The sequence below is a fragment of the Apium graveolens genome, chromosome 6, assembly GCF_009905375.1.
Source record: "Apium graveolens cultivar Ventura chromosome 6, ASM990537v1, whole genome shotgun sequence".
Taxonomy (NCBI): Eukaryota; Viridiplantae; Streptophyta; class Magnoliopsida; order Apiales; family Apiaceae; genus Apium; species Apium graveolens.
This window is the reverse complement of record NC_133652.1, coordinates 14,772,746-14,795,225: the sequence shown is the minus strand read 5'-3', so window position 1 is coordinate 14,795,225 and position 22,480 is coordinate 14,772,746. Positions and strand designations below refer to the sequence as shown.

The 22,480-nt window shown below is 32.4% G+C and overlaps 1 protein-coding gene across 1 annotated transcript; it reads right to left on the bottom strand.

Annotated features, from left to right (window-relative positions):
- Positions 1–681: 681 nt before the first annotated feature.
- On the bottom strand, positions 682–3,847 carry LOC141664652 (F-box/FBD/LRR-repeat protein At1g13570-like). The gene is made up of 3 exons (XM_074470605.1): positions 2,984–3,847; positions 2,666–2,830; positions 682–963 (listed from the first exon to the last, which is right to left on the bottom strand). Exons 1-3 carry the CDS (start codon positions 3,845–3,847, stop codon positions 682–684), a joined length of 1,311 nt encoding a protein of 436 aa, XP_074326706.1.
- Positions 3,848–22,480: the final 18,633 nt, after the last annotated feature.

Below are 22,480 nucleotides of genomic sequence, written 5' to 3'. Positions count from 1 at the left end.
TGTATCTTGTAGTTGTAACCTTCATTGATCAATAATATATTCTCTTACCAAGTTGGTAAGGGACCAGGACGTAGACCATAGGGGCTTAGGGGTCGAACCTGGCTAAAATTCTTGTGTGTTCTATTTACTTTCCTGCACATTATTTTCTGCATTGCATTTAGTCATATCAGCTTACTATCATTGTCAAATTATAGTTCTGTTGGTAAAATCTCAGTAAGCTATTTTCGGGTAAAATTTAAAAGTAATCCTAGTTAGCCATAATCACCTATTCACCCCCCTCTAGGTATAATTTCAACATGGACCCTTAAAATATAGATACCACGACATGGAGTAGCGTGTTAGATAAAGTAAAAACAAATATAACAGAAGAGTTTTAACATAGAGTAATACTAGGTGTAGAGAATTTTGTACAAAAAATTTGTACATAATGACATGACAATTGATGTGGGGTTTTTTAATTGGTTTAGTTGATGTAAATACAGGATGCCCATTCCAATTAAAACACACCACATGTTATTATGTACAAAACTTTGTACACAATTATGTACACCAAGCATTTTCCTTTAAGATAAGCCAAAATACAGCTCTTCTCCACAACATACACAACATACATTTATTTGAAGTTTACAAGCTTCAAACAATTGCTTCCAAGACATGTCTGCCCTGCCACTAGACCAGCTATTACATCCACTGGATCTGTGCAGATTTAGATGCTCTAGGGATCTGCTCCACCTCTTGTGAAATCCTGAACACATCTGTAGGATCCTTCATTGTGAGTGTCTTAAGCTTAATCCTTTTAAGCGACGGGGACGACACAAGCAAAAGTTCTATCAACTGAAACTCCGTGAGGGAACCAACCAAGTCAAATATCATAATGGTTTCAAGTCGGCTTAGAATCATGGGGTCTGATAACACCATGAAGTCTGATAAGTCTACTCCATCATCGCTATGTACTCCATGAAGCTATATAAAATGTTTTTTTGTTGACAGGTATATAAAATGTTAATACTGAAGTTATTCAGTTAGTTCTGAATGAATAAATATATATCCTTTCTTGCAGTAGAAAAGATACTGTAAATATCTATAGAGGGAAAGTGGCTATGTATCTATGAGAAAGGGAACTTTCAAATTTTTAGGAGTGAAAACACAAAATCAAGGGGAACAAAATATTTCCAAATTTAGACCGTGTAAACCTACTTTATGATGTATATTACCAAAGGGATAGATACCAAAATATCAAGCATTTCTTTTCTTTTTTTTGATAAAAAAAAAAAGAATTGAGATGCCTACTATCATACATTTGGAAGGAAAACAGATGTTCACCATAATATTTAGTAATATTTAGTAATACTTCCAATGTGTTGTGAAGGATCTATGAGGGCCTTGCATGTGAGCATATTCCTTTCATAAATTCTCCTTATTTTATAACTAAACAACTGCACACTAATGCATACCAGTGTTCTAAAAAGCAAACTCAGCAGCTTCCTAAGCAGATGCTTATACGGAATCGGACCATAAAGGGTTTTCATTTTGAAACGCCGATTACATACTGTAATCAAGAGAGGGTTATCATTTAATGCATTATTAAGCATTTTTAAAAATTATGCGTCATATTCAGCCCATCAAGCAGTCAAAGAGATGTCAACTTGCTGAATATTTAATTTTAACATATTATATTTATTTTAATACAACTATAAGAATATATACATTTGAAAATAATTTGTCAGTTAGGTAGGGACAATCAATCTGTAGTGACAAATTTTATTAAGAACATTTATGTTTTGATTCCTGTTATTTTATTATAAAATAATTTTAAGTTTACATATAGTAATAGACAATAAATAATTAATTTAAATATATATTGCTAATTTGCTTAAAACTCCATTTCAGTGTCCACTTAACCCGTAGAAGGTACTCCATTTCAGTGTCCACTTAACCACTAGAAGGCCCAACTATTCAGAACCGGAGACTGTCCATAAACCGAACTCTGATATCATGTAATAACCAACTCCTCTCAAAATCTTAACGTGCCACATGAAGATCCCAACAGGATTTTATGATATTCAACAAACTAAAAAAGCAGTCAAGCACTCAAAGCACTCAAGGGAAGTGTGTTTTTCTCTTTACTGCACCTCCATTTTCATACATATATCTCTTTACTTTGAGGGGAATTCTTTTCCGGTTAGGTAATTACAAGAACTTTGGATTCTTATACACATATTTCCTAGGAATATCTTCTAAATTAATCCTTGTGGGGGGTGGAGGGCTGGGGGTGGGTTTAGGGTGTTCTTTCTTTTCGCTTCTTTAGGCCTGTTGGGCTATATCTTCTTTCAGATTATATCGGTCCTATATATTCTGAATACTGTTAGGTTACGGGTCCAACACTCGGTTTTCTAATTTTAGTATTTTAGGTTTATGTGCAAAATTAAAGCATACCTATAGTTATAGATATAAGGCATTTATATTGAATACAATTCATTCCGTTCTTACATATGTTGTTTCTAAATAATAGAGAAAAAAACATCTAGTGTATGCTTTACAAATTATACTTGAATAGAGATATATTCCATGTCTCTCTTTAAATTATGAGTTCTGGAGTCCCCAGCAGAAACCTTAAAAAGTATGTAAAATTTTATTATAACAAGATTGCGGAAAAATTTCTCACCAGATCGATTTTAAGAAGTTGCAGATTAGGTGAACTTCTGACCAGACAAAGAACATGTTGACTCTGATCCAATTCATACAATTCAATACAGTGCAGGTACAGATATTTCAAGTTCTCCATAGTTCTTGAAAGCCTCATGAAAGTAGCTGCACCTGGTTTCAGAATCTACATACAAAAACAAATATATCTAAGTACATGGAAAAATAAATTAAACTGTGAGACATTTAGTTGGATCAGCTAATTATAGTAGTTAATAACAATTAAATTTAGTTGGATCAACTAATCATAGTAGTTAATAACAATTAAGTTAAAGATTACCTTGAGAAAGAAGCCATCAAGAAAAAGAGAACTGAGTCTAGGCATATTGTGGACTAGCTTATCCAAAGTTATCACCTGCTTACCGCTACTTGGCAATTCATTCATCCCAAGCTCAAGAACTTGCAATTTTTGGATGCATTCAAACCATTGGTAATAAATTGCTTCACAGTCAACGATTCTCAATGAAGTGAGCTTATTTTCACAGTTAAACTGGCATCCCAAATGTTCAATCCCAGTGCAAACTTCCATATCCAATTCCTTCAGTTGAGTGCCTAATGACATGTCAGCATATATTCCGACATACTTAAGTTCAACACTAATCAGGTTACAAAATCCTCCAAATCCAAAGGGTGGATTTAGTTCGCAGTTCACGAGGGTCAAATGAGTTAATTGCGAACAGGAAAAGAAATGAGAAGGCACAATGAAGGGGTTATAGAGTGATTCATTAAGAAGCTTCAGTTTCCTAACACCACTGTCTGATATGTTTCTAATCCATATAGCCATATCTAGAGTTTGATGAATAGGCAGGTTTTCAGGAATGAAAAGAAGGAAATCCAAAACTGGGCCTCTATGAGCTGAAAATATATCAGTAATTGTTCGTGAAAGTTCAAATAATTGAGTATGTTCATCTAACTCAGAAAACTTCTCAAAAACCAATTCTGAGATTAAATTTTCATCCAAATGTATCCGGGGGTGCATTCGCCACACATCCCTCCATGTTTTAGAGATAACACTTGTCCTTGCCGCATCATCAGTCGGTAAGCCTTCTAGGATTGAGTCCATTAAGCTTGTGGGCAAGCTGCTGATCCTATCAACTGCTGCGCCTCCATATTCAAATTGCCTAGTTTTCGCATCACTAGCCATGAGTCTGAACTCGAAAATAGGCAGGGACACAAAAATTTAAAAGGATGTTACAGACTAGTAGTAATTAAATTGCTCGCAGTACAAAGTCACGACATCTAAAATCATAAAATTTTGCTACATATATCTAAACATACAAACGAATGAATAAAACATACATCAATAAATAGAAATCATATATGGATTTGATACGTGAGTTTCGGTGATAGACTTGTAGTAGCTATGATTTAGGGCTTAATCAGAAAAGTCGTGCTTTGATCTTAATTTGTGATGTCGCTACATGAATTTTGAAACTATTTTCCTCGTCAAAGAAACTGACGCGACAAATGCTGGAGACTAAATCTAGTAATTTATCAATTTAGTAGTTTAACATGTATATAACACTATTTATTTTTATTTTTAATAACTAAAATATGGAATAACCGTTGAAATAAAATATAATTCATTCCGATTATTATACTATATTGTATAGATAGTATAGATTATTATAGTCAAGTATAGCTCATGACATATAGTTTTCGAGTTGGATCAAATTACAAATTTGTTCTAATTGTTCTAATTCCACGTTGCAGCAGTCATCTACTTTATCGTCTAACTTAAAATTAGTTGGCAATTACCACGGACTATAGGATGATGGCTACGTGAGAATGGTTTAAGGTTCATGAGTGATTTAATTTTATAACATAGTTTCCTTGTGGTTGTAACTAAAGTAAGGAAAATAACATAAGAAGTTGATTTTAATAAATTAATTAAATTAGGTATTTACTCAAGGATAATTAAGTAAATTTAACAAGTACCGACCGACCGACTACAAACTTTTAATGTTTCGTCTATTATAATATAGTATAGATTAGATACATATTTAATATATTTATAATTGAATTTTAAAACCTCTTGTTTCAAATTTATTTTGATATTTTGATATTTTTCACTACTACAGATTTTAACTTGCATAGCGTTTAATTTTGAGGTTACATAGCGCTTTCAAGTGCTATGTAAGTCAATGCTATGCAAGTTCAATACACTTGCATACATTACTTACATAACGGTTTCAAAAGTGTTATGTGTAAAACCCCTTCTTTAAAATAAAATGGAGATATTAATTAAAATCCAAAAACCTGCAAACAGAGCACTAATATATTTCTAATAATAATTTTATAGTCTAAAATCTCCAAAATAATATTAAATCTCCAAAATGTCTAAACCAATAATATAAATGTAGAAATCTATAATTAAATAATTAAGTCTAGATAATGATAAAGTCCGAAATCCAAATCAATAAATGCGGTAACTCTCCATCACACGGTCCCAGATCCCCCTATAATTATTTATTCTAATTCTAATTTTTTAATTCAAATTTAATTACTATTATTATTATTATTATTAAAATTCACATATATTACATATATACCCCTTAAAAGGATTCCGTCCCCAGAATCAAGCGAAACTAAATACTCATACCTGAATCGAATAAATGCGGATATTCCTCACAAATAGATTCTTTAAAGTCCCATGTAGCCTCTCTCCGAATGATTTTTCCACAAAACTTTCAAAAACGGAATGATATTTTTCCTCAAAACTCGCTCCTCTCAAGCTAAGATAGCCTCAGCTTCTTCCTCACAGGAAAGGTCCTCTCTAATCTTATGCAATGGATACTGAACTACGTGTAATGGATGATATTTATAGCCCCTAAAAATAGACACATGAAACACACATTATGCACCTGAGGTAGTTGTGGCGGCAATGCAACTCTATAAGACACATCCCCCACTTTCTCCATAACATGAAAAGGTCCAACATACCTTGGACTAAGATTCCCCTTTATACCAAAGCGCTTCACACCCTTACAAGGCGATAACTTCAAAACACATGATCACCTGGCTTAAATCCACCAAACTTTTGATGTTGATCAGCATAACTCTTTTGACGAGGTCGAGTTTCCTTCAAACTTTCATTAACTTTCTCCACCTTCTCATTAGTAATTCTAACCAACTCTGGCCCTTCAATGACTCTTTCACCAATCTCATCCTAACAAGATGGTGCCCTACACCTCCTAACATACAAAGCCTTTAATGGTGGCATACCAATACTCGCGTGCCAACTGTTATTATACGCAAACTCAACAAGATAAAAATACTTATCCCCGTCACCTGTCCACTCTAAAGAACATTCCCTTAACATATCTTCCAACGTCTGGATCTTCCTTTTTGACTGTCTATCGGTGTGCGGATGATAAACTGTACTAAAATTAAGCCTCTTACCCCAAGCATGTTGGAATCCCTTCCAAAAATGCGATATGAATCTCGTATCCCTATCAGAAACCAACCTGGATAATATATATATATATATACATATATATATATATATCAACATACATTTGACCCCCTATAACTATCATGGATCGATCTCATGTTATGGCATGAAATAAGAATAAAAAACATAACAATTATTATAACCCAACTTAAATTCTCAACACAACTCTGATAATAAGCATACTACAACCAAACATCTAGTTAAGTTTTACAACTAGTTCAGTTTTAACACACACACTACTACATAATTTACACCTGGCTCATATCGCCTCGTCCGCCTCCTATCTATAAATAAAAGATTACTCGTCTAAACCTTATTGTCAAACTATACGATAACAAATAACTCACAAAACAAATAAAGATGACAATTAGGACTCAACTATGCACATAAATCACATAGCACATAAGTCAAATCATCACACAGGTTCGTAAAATATTTTTAAAATCGAAATGAGATCAATATTCGTATTTTTGAAAATTATGTAATCCCTCTTTCAAAATAATTTGGATCTAAAATTAAAAATATCAAAAGCTGACTTGTTTCCGAAAAATTGAGATTTTAAATTTTTTTTGTCGAAAATAGATCATTTTTTTATTTTTAGAAACATTCATTTCATTTAAAATGAATAAACAGTTCAATTAATATTTAATTAAAGAGTATAATCAAATTAATTTTCAAAATAATTGATAATTAAAATAATTAATTATTAATCATGTTTTTAAATAATTATTTAAGAAAAATCAAAATTTAAAATAATTTTTCTTAATTTTTGGAAATTAATTAATGGTAAATCAAATTATTATTTAAAGAACATGATTAATCACTAAAAAATTTAATCGATTAAAATGAATAAATAAATAAATAAATTCTAGATTTTGGAAAATAAAATAAATCAAATTTATTTATTAAATAAATCAATTTATTAATTAATCAATTTATTTAAATAAATAAAAAGATTTTAAAATTTGTTTTTAAAATAAAACTCAGAATCATGTTTTTAAGAAAATAATTATATATTTTCGGATCAAAACCGTGTCAAAACCCGGGTTAGAATTCGGGTTAACGGGTCACCGGACCATGAAGAACACGTCGAAATTAATGGAGTTGTCAGTGAGCTTTTCATTATCCGACGAGCTCGATTGCTGCCCAAATCATCACGGGTTCGACCAATTTTGTCTCCGTTTTCGTTCACCAAAAATGCCGCAACACCGATTCAGCCTCAACGAGAACTACCAACCTGAACCACGTCATTTCTGGTGAAACAACAGAATGAAGCCAGCGACCTTTACCGAGTTCTGGCGATGTCAACCCAAAATAGACATAAAACTTCAATTAAACTATATCAACCGATCCATGCAATTGATACACAATCTAAAATCCGGTTTAAATCAACCAAAACACAAAAACCAAGTCAGAAAAACCAAGGACCGCAAAAGCGGCTCCGGATTTTCGGTGGCCTCAAATCGGAAAATAGACATAATACATATTCAGTAAACAGTTTGGGCGAAACGTATCACCGATCAACATTTTTTAACAGTTGGAGTTGGAAGGTAGTATAATTTGGGGATTTTTCCTCTTTTCACATGTTCTGATTGAAGAATAAAATTAAAAGAATTTGAAGAAAAAATAAAAGAATTCGAAGACAGGATCGTTAATTAAGATATCCCCGTCTCAATTCACAATTATTATTTAAAAAATTGTATCTTTATATGTATATTAAATAGATTAGTAAAATATATATTTTTTATAAAATATCATGGTTCTGAATTTTTAATCTATTTCACAAATCATAATTTTTTATATCAAAGAAAATTTTATTGTCAAATGTATCTTTTATATTTTAATATAAATAAATGTAATTCACACTGTTATTTAAAAAATGATGAAAATTTAAAACACAGATTACATAATATGATTTACCAAATTAAATTTTTAAAAAAGTGTATTAAAAATATTTAATTTTTATATTTGATTGTTAAAATATGTTGTAGTTTAAAATAATAATAAAAATTTTATTGTTAAACAATTTTTAATTATATAATTCCATTTTATCATATTTACGAATTCATAATTATATTAGAGTTTCAATTTAGATCTTATGAAATTGAAAATTCATGTTATATATCCACAACCGCCACTGTACAAATTATATAAAGTAATAAGGTAGAAAATTGATAATGATTGTTTTCATTAGAATAAAATTAGAATAAATAAAGTATAAATAAATTAGAATGAATTACTATGTATTTATTAGTGTAAAATACTAAAGTAGCTTGTTATTTATGCAAAGCTAGGGTTATTTTTATCTTTTTTTTTTCAAAATTATTTATATTAGATTTTTTACTATTTTTTATAATATTAGTTTAAAACTCGGGACTTTAGAATTTGTTAGTAGAATTGACATGAACACTAACTAAAAAAGAATTTAGCTGGAAATATAATAAATTATAATGCTAAATAAAAATATAAAAGCAAAGAACAAAACAATCTTTCATGTCTGAAAGTTAAGCTACTTCATATGGTAATTGGCGTTCCAACTATCTCTCTGTCTATATGACAGTTTTTCTTTCTGTCAATGACTATATGAGAGTTTTTTAAACACCCATTATTTTTAGTATGTTCATCAACATAAAATCAATGTCTTCATCATTAAATTACTAAAACCTACGTGGGTATTTATGGCACGTTCTGAAGCATGGTTAGAAGATATGTATGCAAATCTGGTAATCGAAGAAGAAGAGGAGGATGAAATAGTGGTGGCCAATACTGAGGTGGTTGAACATAAACCAACATATATGCTGGTGGTGAAGTTTATAACAGAGAAAAATATCAACTTTCTAGATCTGCAGAATTTAATGGCGTTATTGTCGCGACCCAAAGAAGGAATGGAAGTGTATGAGATGGGAGATCGGAAATACTCGTTCATATTCTATCATAAACTAGATGTGGCAAAGGTTATGGAAGAAGAGCCTTAGTCTTTTTAAACAATCGATGCTTGTGCTTCATCAAGTGGAAATGGGGGAAGATCTAACTATGGTTCAGATGTAAGATATGGAAATGTGGATACAAATACATGATATGCCAAGGGGATTTATCTCCAAGAATATTTTAAAAAACATAGGTGTATATAGTAACGGGAAAGTATGTTAGATCAGGAACATTTGAAAAAGGTTGGAAACCATATATAAGAATTCAGGTTGCAGTGAACGTATAGAAAGGCCACTAAAACGAAGGTTGAAGATAAAGTGAGAAGGAAACAACTGGAGTTGGCTTAATTTTAAATACGAAAAACTTGGCACATTTTGCTTTGTTTGCTATGTCATAGGACATTCTTGAAAGGGAGTGTGATGTTGTTTATGCATATCCTGAGAAGATGATAGACAAGGCATATGGAAATTGGTTAAGTGGTGCGAAAAATAATATAGGATCGTAGTGGATTCGAAATGCAGGTGGTGGAAAGGATGCATGAGGTGCCCAGAAGCAGTAAGGGAAAGCATCAAGCGCCCATGGTGGAAATCAGGGAGATGCGAGATTCATGGTGGATGTTGATGGTAGGATTCACGAGATTGGCGAGGAGGTTGGAGAGATCCTAGTCAAATCACTTGATTTGAGGGAACAAAAGATATGGGATTAAATTAAATTAAATGGACAATAAGTAATAGAAGATATCAACTAGGGATACAAGGAATTTAATGTTGAGAATTTAGTGATTGACCCCAAAAAAGGGGATTGACAATGGGAAACATGGAGAAAATAACGGGCCAGATATATTAAAAATAGATGAGAATCAACAGAAAGATGTGTCAAAAAACTTGCTGATGGCGGGTACTAGGGTCCATGACCGCCAAATATTATGAGTATCTTAGCATGGAACTGTCGTGGGCTGGCCAACGCATGAACAGTTAGACTTCTGTTGGATATAAATCAACAGTATAGGCCCAATATTATTTTTCTTAAAAAGGGGATTAAATATTATGAGTATCTTAGCATGGAACTGTCATGGGCTGGCCAACCCATGAACAGTTAGACTTCTGTTGGATATAAATCAACAGTATAGGCCCAATATTATTTTTCTTAGGCTCTGTTTGGGAGTGCTGTTGAAAACTGCTGTGAGAAAGTGCTGGCGAAAAAAGTGTTGTTAGGAAAATCAGATGACTCTTTGGTAATATTTTTAAATTTATGCATATTTTGAGATATAATATATAAACTAGCATAATAACCCATGCGAGGCACGGGTCATTTTCTAGACCATTTTTATACATCATGTAATTATAATATTTGTAGAGCAACTCCAACAATATCCAACTCCAACAATATCTGTATATAGGCTCTTGATTCAAATTTTGAAGAAATAGAGATAAAATTTCTCTCCAACAAGCTCCATGTCCCCCTCTATAATATTATAACATTAGGAGTTTCGAATGCTTCCTCACTTTTAGAAGTGAATATCCCCTCAACTATTATTATATTATATTTTTCTTACCCGTTATTTTATATTTAATGAATGAATATAAACAGGGTAGTAAGTGTACGTTTAAAATGAAACGATTAAACTTAATTTGTAGAATGTCGGTAGTATGTTTACAAATAAAAAGCTACAAATTAACATATATGTTGAATACAGAGTTGACAAAAATCTTGAATTTTATTTAAATAAACTATATATGTTGCTATATATTATTACCGAGTTAACTACTAACTTACAATCAATTTGCTCAATTTAAAAAGATAACAAATACATAATTGAAGTCAGAATGATTTGCAATCATAATATACAATAATGCAAAATTTACATTATTGTTAATATTAAAGTTGATTTTAATGAGAAATATTAGTTTTTGAAATTCAACGAATGTATATATGGGAAAATGTTAACTTTTTATTTACAGTACTGTTAACAAAATAAGATTAAGTTATATATATGTAAGTATGTTAGCATGTAAATTATTGTATATTACATCTCTTAGTAAATTATGATGGCTTCAATTATTTATATGCTAAATATCTGATTTTTATACATGTATAATCATTATTAACATCTAGTGAGATAATTGATTACTTAAATAACATGCATTTATAATTATTCAAAAATTAAAATTATGTAAGAAATAGATTCTTATAATTTATATATGGTATTCACATTATCACGGATAAACAATCCATATCTATTTTTTACGCAACCGGGTATCAATCATGGTTGTAACATAAAAATAAATTATTTATTTTTAAGACTTATTATTCATATTCATGATTTTTAAGAATTTGAATGAAAAATTATATTTATATCGGTATTTAAACCATTTTTAAGTTTCTTTCATTACGACTCTAATATTTCTTAATATAATAATTTGATAACATTTTATACTATTCTTCTAAAACTAAAAAATTTCAGTTCGATAAAGTTTTATAAGTATCAGTTGAACTGGTTAATTGCTTCAAATTATTGAACAATATATGTTTTTTTCCTTAAATAATATAAAATGAATTGAATCAAATGCTACAATATAGTATAGATATAACTTTTATTTGAATAATTCAAAATATTAAAATAATTTAAAATATTAAAATAATTTAAAATATTTGTACAATATTATCTTGATCAATGAATATTGTTGATCTAAAAGAATTCTTTTTAAAAAGTTAGTTTTTTAAGTGAAAAATAAAAAATAAACCAATTTAATATATAATTGTAGTTTTAACAAATCTAGTGAGATCTCATTTCAAATTTCAATTTTTTTTAAAATTGGGATAAATCCCAAAAGTAATAATGTGTTACAAGTGAAGTTAGTAATTTTAATATAAATAATCAATTGACTTGATCCTATAAAGACCTCAAACACATCAATTTATATTAACATAAGATATTAAAAAATTTCACATTATTGGTAAGATATTCTCACCGAAGTTGTAATTTAATTTTACTAAACGTAGAATGTGACGATATTTTTCGGCCGGGTCATGTAATCAAATTTTGAGTATTTTTTGAACTATGATCCACGTTCTAAAATGCATTGACTCATTATCATTCGAACTTATCTAAATATGTAATACCAATATAGATTATTTATATATAAGCGATTCTATATTCAATATTTTTTAAAAAATTATATATGTACATTTTAATTACTTTTTATAATAAAAAATACGTTAAAAATATATGAGATATATTTCCAAACTAAAAAATGATTAATAAATAAGATAATAATCCATTTATGCATTATACCTAATATTATATCTGTAATTTTAATTCTTTAAAATTAACTGTATAAATATTCAACTAACTATCCTTTTTTTTATGGAATTCAAGTAAATATCTTTAAAGTTAAATAAAATATTCATTTAGCACACTTACATATTATGTGTATGATAAAAAGCACATGTGACAATATGGTGTAATGGTAAGAGGTTGTATAGTTGAATGAAATAACATGAGTTTGATTCCCACCAACCACATCTTTTATATAGATATTAAAAACATGGGTAATTTAGTCTTTTCAATGAGACTTGTTAATCTTATGAAATTATACTCTTGTTCTCCTATTATATATAGAAGAGAAATAATATTTTTTAGAAGGTTTGATGGTGAAACTGATAGTTACTACCTGCAAAAGCTCAAAACAGCTTTTTCCAAAAGTATGGGAGGACATGCTTTTGCTAATAGGAGCTTTTAGACCAAAATCGTTTTTCCAGACAGCAGCTTTTAGAATTTACCAAATAATTTTCTGACAGATTTTCAGCAAAAAGTTGTTGTAACTTTCTGCAACAACAATACCAAACGGAGCTTTAGTGAGACTCTGGTTAAAAGCAATAACGTAGAGAAAGTTAGTAAGAAATTAAGTTTTTCATGGTGTTTTGCTATGGGTGAAAAACCAAAATACCCACCATTTGGGGAGATTTGCCCAAAATACCCACCGGCGGGAAAAGTGCCCAAAATACCCACTGAATACGCATTACCATCATGGGTATTCAAATTTTTTTGAAAAATAAAAAGAATACGCATGTGAGACATGCGTATTCACCGTATTCTTTGTATTATTTTAAAAAAATTGAATACGCATCTTTAACATGCGTATTCAGTGGGTATTTTGGGCACTTTTCCCGCATGTGGGTATTTTGGGCACTTGAAGCTGGATAGTGGTGTATTTTGGGCATTCTTTCTTTTGCTATCGACGTACAAGGTCATGGAGGAGGTGTTGCTTTGATGTGGAAGAATGAGGGAGCACTGCAGATTACAAATAGCTGAAATAACTTTATAGATTTTGAGGTCAATAATAAGCAAATTGGAAGGTGGAGATATACCGGTACTGTGGCATTCCTGATAGAGCTACATGGGTTGAATCATAGAATATGCTTCATGATCTATCAGTAGCCTCAACGTTACCGTGGTGTATAATAGGAGACTTTAATGATATTATTTTGATGGATGAGAAAAGCGGGGGGCAAAGGCAACCTAGAAGATTGATGAAGGGATTTTCAGAGGCAATAATGTATTGGGGCTTGCACGACTTGGGTTTTTCTGGAGACATATTTACATGGGAGAGATCAAGAGGAAAGGAAACGTGGGTTCAAGAGAGACTGAATAGATGAATGGCAACAAACCAATGGACTGGGATGTTTCCGGTAGCAGAAGTAAAAATTCTTGAGGTAACGACATCGGACCATATGCCCTTACTGCTGCTATTGAATATGCAAGTATTTATGCAACGAGGTTGAAGATTTAAGTCTGAAAATATGTGGATCAAGGATAGGGAATGTAGAAACATAGTGCAGGCATGCTGGGAAGAGGAAGATAGGGGGATTTGATGGGAAAGATAATGAGATGTTGTTCGAAATTGATAAAATGGGGTGGGGGTTTAGTTCGTGAGATGAAATTAAAGACGGGGAAGTACAGAAAGGAAATGTAATGATACCGCTTCAGGAGAGATATAACTGGGATTCATAAATATGATACCGCATGTTGGCATTACATGAAACTGTTAAAAAAGTAAGAGATATTTTGACATCAAAGAGCCAAACTATTTTGGCTACGTGATGGTGAGAAAAATATCCGGTTGTTTCATAAATTCACTTCTACAAGAAAAGAGCATTACAAAATTAAAAAAATTAAAAAATGAGAATGGGGATTGGAAGGAAACGGATGCTGAAATTCAAGAGGTTATGACGAATTATTTCAATAATATGTTATTCAGTACAAGTACAGGAATAAGTCTTCCGGCAAGAATCGAACTTCTAGTTGTTTCAGAAGTCCAGAGCCAGTTGCTTGTCACGCCTATAGTGAAGGAGGAAGTTAAACGTGTTGTGTTTACTATGCACTCAGATAAATCGCCTGTGATCGATGGATTAAATCCGGGATTTTATCGAGCTTCTTGGGAGATAGTAGGGGAAGATGTGACTAAGTTTTGTAGAACATTTTTTGAAAATAGAGAGCTACCAGCTGAATTGAATCGCACTCTAGTATGTCTAATTCCCAAAGTGAATCAGCCAAAGAAAGTGGCTGATTTTAGGCCTATCTCGTTGTGCAATGTGTTGAGGTGAATTTTGTTTAAGGTAATGGCGAACATGTTAAAACCAACACTAAATGCTCTTAATTCTGAAAAGCAAAGTGCATTTATTGAAGGTCGTTTGCTAACTAATAATGCTTTGATAGCATATGAGATCAACCATTACATTCATAGGAAAACACAAGGGAATGTTAGAGTAGCTGGATTGAAGGTGGACATCTCTAAAGTATATGACCGATTGGAGTGGTCATTTATTGAAATGATGCTTGAAAGGTTTGCGTTTCCTGCTATTTGAATAAAAAAAGTAATGCAATGTATTAAAACAATTTCCTATAGTTTTCTAAGAAATGGTGAAATTTTTGGGGAGGTTGTACCTCAAGGAGGAGTACGGCAAGAAGATCCAATCTCTCCGTATCTGTATATCCTTTGTGTAGAAGGTTTGAGTGTAATGATTCGAAAGCATGAAGAATGTGGTCTATTGCATGGGTGTAGATTGCAAATAATGCACCAGTTATCTCTCACTTACTATTTGAAGATGACTGCTACTTCTTTCTTAAAGAAACAAAGTAAGAAGCACACATATTAAAGAGTGTGTTACAGAGGTATGAAGCATTGCCGTCAGATTATAATTTATAATAAATTTGAGATTGTATTTAGTCCTAATACATCTGACGAGGATCGGGAGGAGGTATGTGATAGTTTGGAATTGAGGCAAGTCTAAAAGCCTAACAAGTACCTTGGTATGCCTATGCGTGTTGACAGAAATAAAATAGAGGTCTTTGGATTTTTTATTGGTCGAGTGCAGCAAAGACTGAAGGGTCGGTACAACAAAGAATTATCACGCCCTAGGAAGGTAACTCTACTGTCCTCTTCAGCTCAAACACTACCAACTTTTTTCTGGATGAGCTTATTTTTAATTCCACGTACCATGTGTGAGGAGAATGAAAGAAAAATGAATGCATTCTAATGGGGGAATGGGGTAAATAGTAAGGGAGTGAAGTGGATGTCATAGTGTAAACTGTTTATGCCTAAGAATTGTGGTGGGTTTGGACTTCGGGAGTTAAGAAAGTTTAATTTATCTATATTAGCTAAAAAGGGAGGGCGATTACTTAAGGGATCTAACCCTTAGTTTCTGCAGGAATGAAGCCAAAAGATGATCCTAATTCGAGTTTCGTAGATGCTGAAGTAGGAACAAATCCAAGTTACATTTGGAGAAGTATCTTGGCGTCTATAGAGGTGGTCAAGGCAGGGGCTCGAAAAAGAATAGGGAATGGAAGAGATATATCTGTTTGGAGTGTTCCTAAGCTATCAGAGGTGAATATTGGATATGTAATGACTCCAATGCATGTGCAGCTACACGATAACACAATATATAGCTTAATGCAGGATGACGAGCGGAGATGGGATTATGATGTCATTAATGACATTTTCCAAAGTCGAGATGTTAAGCTAATTAAGCAAATCCCGTTACCGATGAAGGATACCAAAGATTAATGATTTTGGATATTAGAGGAGAAATGGGAGTTTACAGTAAAGAATGGGTATCGATGGATGTCTGAAGATGCGTTTAAGCTGTATTGGACTAAGCTATGGTAGTTAAAATTACCATGAAAGGTTTTCAATTTCTTATGGAGAGTTCGTAAGTCATGTCTGCCTACAGCTCACGCACTGGCAACGAAGCAGGTTAACATCAATATATTGTGTCCCTGGTGTCGTTCTGAAACTGAAACAGATACTCATGTCTTGTTTATATATGAGTTTGTAAAAACAGTATGGTCTATGGCAGGAATGTCTTTGATGGTGCAACATTCGCCTCACGACTTAGCTTTTATGGTGATTCGAAGGATATTTGACGAGTGTTTAAGAGAGCAATGTGTGCAGATGGGAATGTTGTGTTGGGGTCTGTGGAACAGAAGAAATAAATGGGTTTAGGATAGGTCAAATGGATCTGCCTTTGGAGTTATGGCTGCAGCTAACAACATGCTGAGAGATTGGAGAGAAGCTTAGCTATCGACTATACAAATGGTTGACAGGAAGTTGAAGCAAGAGAGTGGGGAGAAAGCGAGTGCAAGATGTATTAAAGTTATCGTAGACACTGCAGTGTTCATGGGAGCTGTGTGTAAGAAGATAGAGGGGGCTTGGAGACCAAAAGAAGCAGAAGCTATTGCACTAAAGGAAGCACTGTCTTGGATCATTGAGAGATATAGTATGAAATGTGTGTTTTTGAAACTGATTCAAAGACAGTATAGTGCAGGAATGTAAGAGTGCTCCAGATGAATCATTTTTCGGAACCATAGTCGATGATTGTGTCCATTTAATAAAGCACATAAATCAAGTGCTAATTTAGTTTGTGTTTTGATCTGCGAATAGGGTGTCACATGAGTTTGCTAGAGCTGCCTATTCTATGTTAGATACACTACAAGAAAACAGGGTAAAACCGACCGGACATAACCGACCGACGTCGATTTGGTCACCTTAAAACCGACCGACGTTAGTGGTCGGTTATATGCCAACTAAATGACACCGTATCGATGACGTGGCACACATAAAACCGATCATCAACTGGTGTTCGGTATTATAGAAAAAAACGACACCTTTTTGCTGATGTGTAACTTTTAAAACCGACCGACTACAAGTGGTCGGTTATATACACAAATTATGCAGGGTAAAACCGACCTTATATGGTGGTCGGTTTTGTAGAATAATAAAAAATTAATTTAAAGTACAAAAAAGTACCCGTTATAGAAAAAACGGTGTCATTTTATGCTTCTGACTAAAACCGACCGCCCTGACGGTTGGTTTTAACCTATTTTTTTTAATTTTTTTGTTTATATCCCTCATTTCTTGATTTTGGCCAAAAAATTAAAAAAACAGAGGATTGAAGTGGAGGAGTTTCAGAAAATTGTAAGTTATTTCCATATCTTGTAATAATGTTTGTGTGTGTGTTTATGTTGGTGGTGTATGTATTAAATGTTATTGTATGTATTTAATGTTTTTATTTTTTTATATAATGTTTGTTTTGAGAATTGAAGTTTGGTAGTAGATAATTTGTAAGTTAGTTTCATTTATTGTAATTATAGTGTGTGTGTTTGTGTGTTTTATGAAATATGTTAATTTCATTTATTAATGTTTATTGTAGATAATTTTTGTATGAGATTAATGATAAATTATTTATTAAATATATATTTTTTTTAATTTTAAAAAATATAATTGTAGATGGTAACCATTGATCGAAGTTGGAATGGTAATCAATTGCAAAGCGATAAAATTTCATTGACCCCAGAATATAAAATTGGTGTAGAATTTTTTTTAAAATTTGTTAGCGAAAATGGAATGGAAGATGGTACAATGAAGTGTCCGTGTAAACGTTGTAAAAATTTGAATTGGTTAAAGATTGATGATGTTAGATTTCATTTGCTCGCTAAAGGGATGCTTGAGGGTTATACCGTGTGGACGTCACACGATAAAAAAATAGAAAGAAAACATTGTCGAACATAACATCACCGTTATTGTGTTCGGGCACCTTCGAGAGTAGAAGAACCGGTAGATTTGAATGCGATGTTACATGATTTAGTCGGTAAAAATTATCAATTTTATGAAACTACGGATACGGGAACTATGAATGTAGAAGAAGCTCCAAATGATAGTGCTAAAAAATTGTACGAGGTTATTGTTGAAAATAGAGCACCTATTTATCCTGGCAATACAAAGTACACAAGATTAAGTTTTACCACCAAATTATTGGAATTCAAAAATAACTCGCATTGTAGTAATAAAGCTTTTGATAGTTTGCTTAAACTACTTACGGATGTGTTATCAAATCTTACTTTAAAAAATTGAAGTTTGCTTAAATCTTACTCACATTGGAAAGGAAGGAACTCGATACATGAGTGATGATGAACGAGAGTTAGCGGAAGAATATGTTCTTTTAAACTCTCCCGAAGTTCAACCTTATATAAGGTACCAAATTTTACTTTAAAAAATATGCGTAATAATTTTTGTTAATGACACATGCATGATCTTACTTTATATTTTAGGAAGTACCAAGATCGTGTTATGCGACAGCGCCCGGAAACAACACCTCAAGATTTAGATCGTATTGTGAAAAGTCGATTTAAAACTTGGTTTAAACAAAAGGTATTTATCTATTTTTAATTTGCATGATTTTTTTTAAAAATTCTTATAATTACAACGTCTCATCGATTTGAATTATTTTTAGGTTGATAAAGATGAGGTGGAAGGACCTCGTTTTAGGGACTTACTTGAAGGGCCGGTATTAAAAGTTATGACTTTTGAGACTTGTCAAGTTAATGGATATAAATTTTCAACAAAATCTGCATCCGGTTCTGGTATTGTTGTTAAAGGAAATTTGCACGGAAATAATCTTGATTATTATGGTCAACTACAATAAATTATTAGACTAATTTATCAAGGATGCAATCATGTATATTTGTTCAAATGTATATGGTTTGATAGTGTTGGTAATGATTTGAGGATTGATAAGAATCGTGTGATTACAATCGATATGACTTCAAGATTGAAGTCAAATGAGATTTTTATTTTAGCTAGTCAAGCCTAACAAGTATATTATGCTCCTAGTGTATTGGATCCAAAAGCAAAAATATATACGGTGGTCAAATCTAAAAGTCGCCCAATTGATGAATCTATCGTTGCGCAAAATGATATAGAGGACGCTTTTCAGGATGATAGATCTAATGCATCGACCTCGTTTTCGCTCTTTGTCGATTTTGCACAATATGGAAAAATACCGTTTATTCGGCGTGAAGAAGAAGAAGAAGAAGAAGATGATGAAGAAGACGAAGAAGATGATTTGAAGGATGACGAAGATGAAAATGAAGGAGAAGAAGAAATAAGTGAAGGTGACAATGAGAATGATGATGATGACGAAGATGATGATGGTTTTGACGATTTTGAATAATGTCATTTGTATTTTAAAGATGATTTTTACTAAATTTTATAATGATTAAGATACTTTATTTATAATCATAATATTTGAACGTAATATTTCCCAGAAAACCGACCGTCTCCTGGACTAGAACCGACAACCTTCTTGATAAAACCGACTGACTCCTTAAAGGGGTGGTCGGTTTTAAGGTGGTCGGTTATAATAATTAAATTGGCCTCTGAAATAAAACCGACCACTTTACACAATTGACCTCGGTCGGTTTTAGCAGTCTTGGTCAAAGTACATTTTTAATACTTATTTTCAACGATCGAACCGTACGGATGTTAATTTCATGTCAAAATATGCTTATGCACAAAAAATTAGCACTTTTGAACGAGTACCATTACGTTTTTATAAAAGTAAATTAAAAAATTTAATTAAAAATTAAAAAAATGAATTTGATCTGAAAAGTATAATTTTAAAAGGTATATTTAATGATCGAACCGTACAGATGTTAATTTCATGTCAAAATATGTTATGCACAAAAAATTAGCACTTTTGAACGAGTACAATTACGTTTTTATAAAAGTAAATTAAAAAATTTAATTAAAAATTAAAAAAATGAATTCGATCTAAAAAGTATAATTTTAAAAGGTATATTTGACGATCCAACCGTACGGATGTTAAATTCATGTCAAAATATGCTTATGCACAAAAAAATAGCACATTTTAACGAGTCCGATTACATTTTTATAAGTAAATTAGCAAATTTAATTAAAAATTAAAAAATGAAAAATATAAAATACACATGATCGAATCGTATGGATGGACTAACGCGGTGAAAATGAACAAATGTACCAAAAATTAGGCTATTTTAAAAATAGTATAATCAAAATCATATGGAATATAATTATTTCAATAAATATGTCGGCATTATGTAGACATTATGTGATGGCCTCAACCCCGGGGTTAGGAGTTGACGTCACTAAACACAATTACCCAAAAATTATAACAACATAGTTATTATTATTAGAATATACTAATTTGACCCCAAACCAAGATCCGATCCAGGTTCAAGTATAATTCAGGTTTCTCATTACTACAAACTCTTTATTCACTATCTACGATACACTAACTTTATTCAGCAACTCTTCAGAGCTCATGGTCTGATACAAACTATCTCAGAGGAGCCGGGTCCAGAAGGGGCGGGAACACGGGTCGGTCTGACAGATCTTCGAGGCATCTACGAAATATACGTAACAGTTTACAAGGGTGAGCATAATCGCTCAGCAGTACCAAATATGAATAACGGATTAAACAATAATGCAACAATAATGGAAACAGAGCTTTAATCATGATATCAATATTTCATAATGATAATCAAGGTAACTGGATAACACTAATTAACATGCTTTGTGAAAACAACATTATAGTGTGCTGCGTAATACCAGAGTCCAATTTTAGCATGCTAATCATTTTATAAAAACTGCTGTATCAATAAATCATGCTTTCATATAATTCACAAATCCCAATCAGATACATAGCGGATATGTGAAGACAGCTGATCAGGATATCAACACCAGACGGCTCTAACTGCCATCCCATTTACCTGTTCCGGAACTCAGAGACTAGCTAGGTCTCTGACCTGCTGGACTAATCGGTTTTTTAATGCGCGCAACCGAATTAGCCTCTTACGCCACCTCAATAGGCCTACTCTGGCCCCAATATATCCCATATCTGACCGTTTTATCCAGTTTTCAAAAAAAAACACTTGTACCTATCTCATTTTTAAAATCATTTATCTAACCAGCACACATATAAAATCCGTTTCGCAAATCATTTCATTTGAGACAGGTACCTTTCGAAGTTACTTTTCCCCAAAACAATTCGAAAACAATGATTTTTTATACATACAGGGGATACGTAACTTAAAACATTTATGTTCCATTACTAGAATAAACATTTAGCTATTCATATACACTGAACCATAAAAGAATGGTCAGGGGTACTTGCCTTGCAACGCTTTACAGACCCTAATAGCTTTCACGTTGACTTCGATCCTGGAATGACTCGATTGGGATCTACAATTACAGAATACCTTAATTACTTATACCGACATGCTTGATATCCTCAAATCCTAATAACCCAAATCTGACAACCCGACTCGTATTATTATTATACAGACAAACCTGTAATCACATAGTCACATAGTCGGAAATATTGCTAAGATAACACATAAATATATATTTTCGAACATATTTTTAGGAAATTTTGGCAGCATCTTATTTATTTATAAGACTACCTGTCGATTGCAATCGACATCAACAATCATAGAATTCACAATATTACTTCGTCCTTTTATACAACTTACATCACAACACCAATCACAATTAATTATTTAAATCCGGAAATATTTTATGAAAAATCATTTTATTTATTTATAAAATTTAGGACTCAGAGCATCGTCATCACCGTCCACCGTCCACTCGTAAAGAGTCATCGCGGACGGCGGCAAAATTTCGCGGGTACCCGATAAATTCTCGGGTTTCCAACGCAAAAATTTCACCGATTAATCCTTAAAATTACTCCGCACAAATAATTAATATCATGAATATTAATCAAAACCCTGCAGAAATTAGGAAATAAGAATTAAAAGTTATAATCATCAAGCCCAACTGCAGAATTTGGCCCAACAGTAAAGGCCCAAAATAAGGCCAATCTGCAAGCCCAACAACACAGGGAGCCCAACAACAAAGAACAAAGCCGCACCGAAGCAGCACAGCCACCACTCCCCATCGCACGCACGGCCTCACGGCCGCCACACATACACACACACACCCGACACCAACACACACGGACGCACACACATCACAACACATAAGCACACACAGATATATACATGCAAGCCAATCAATT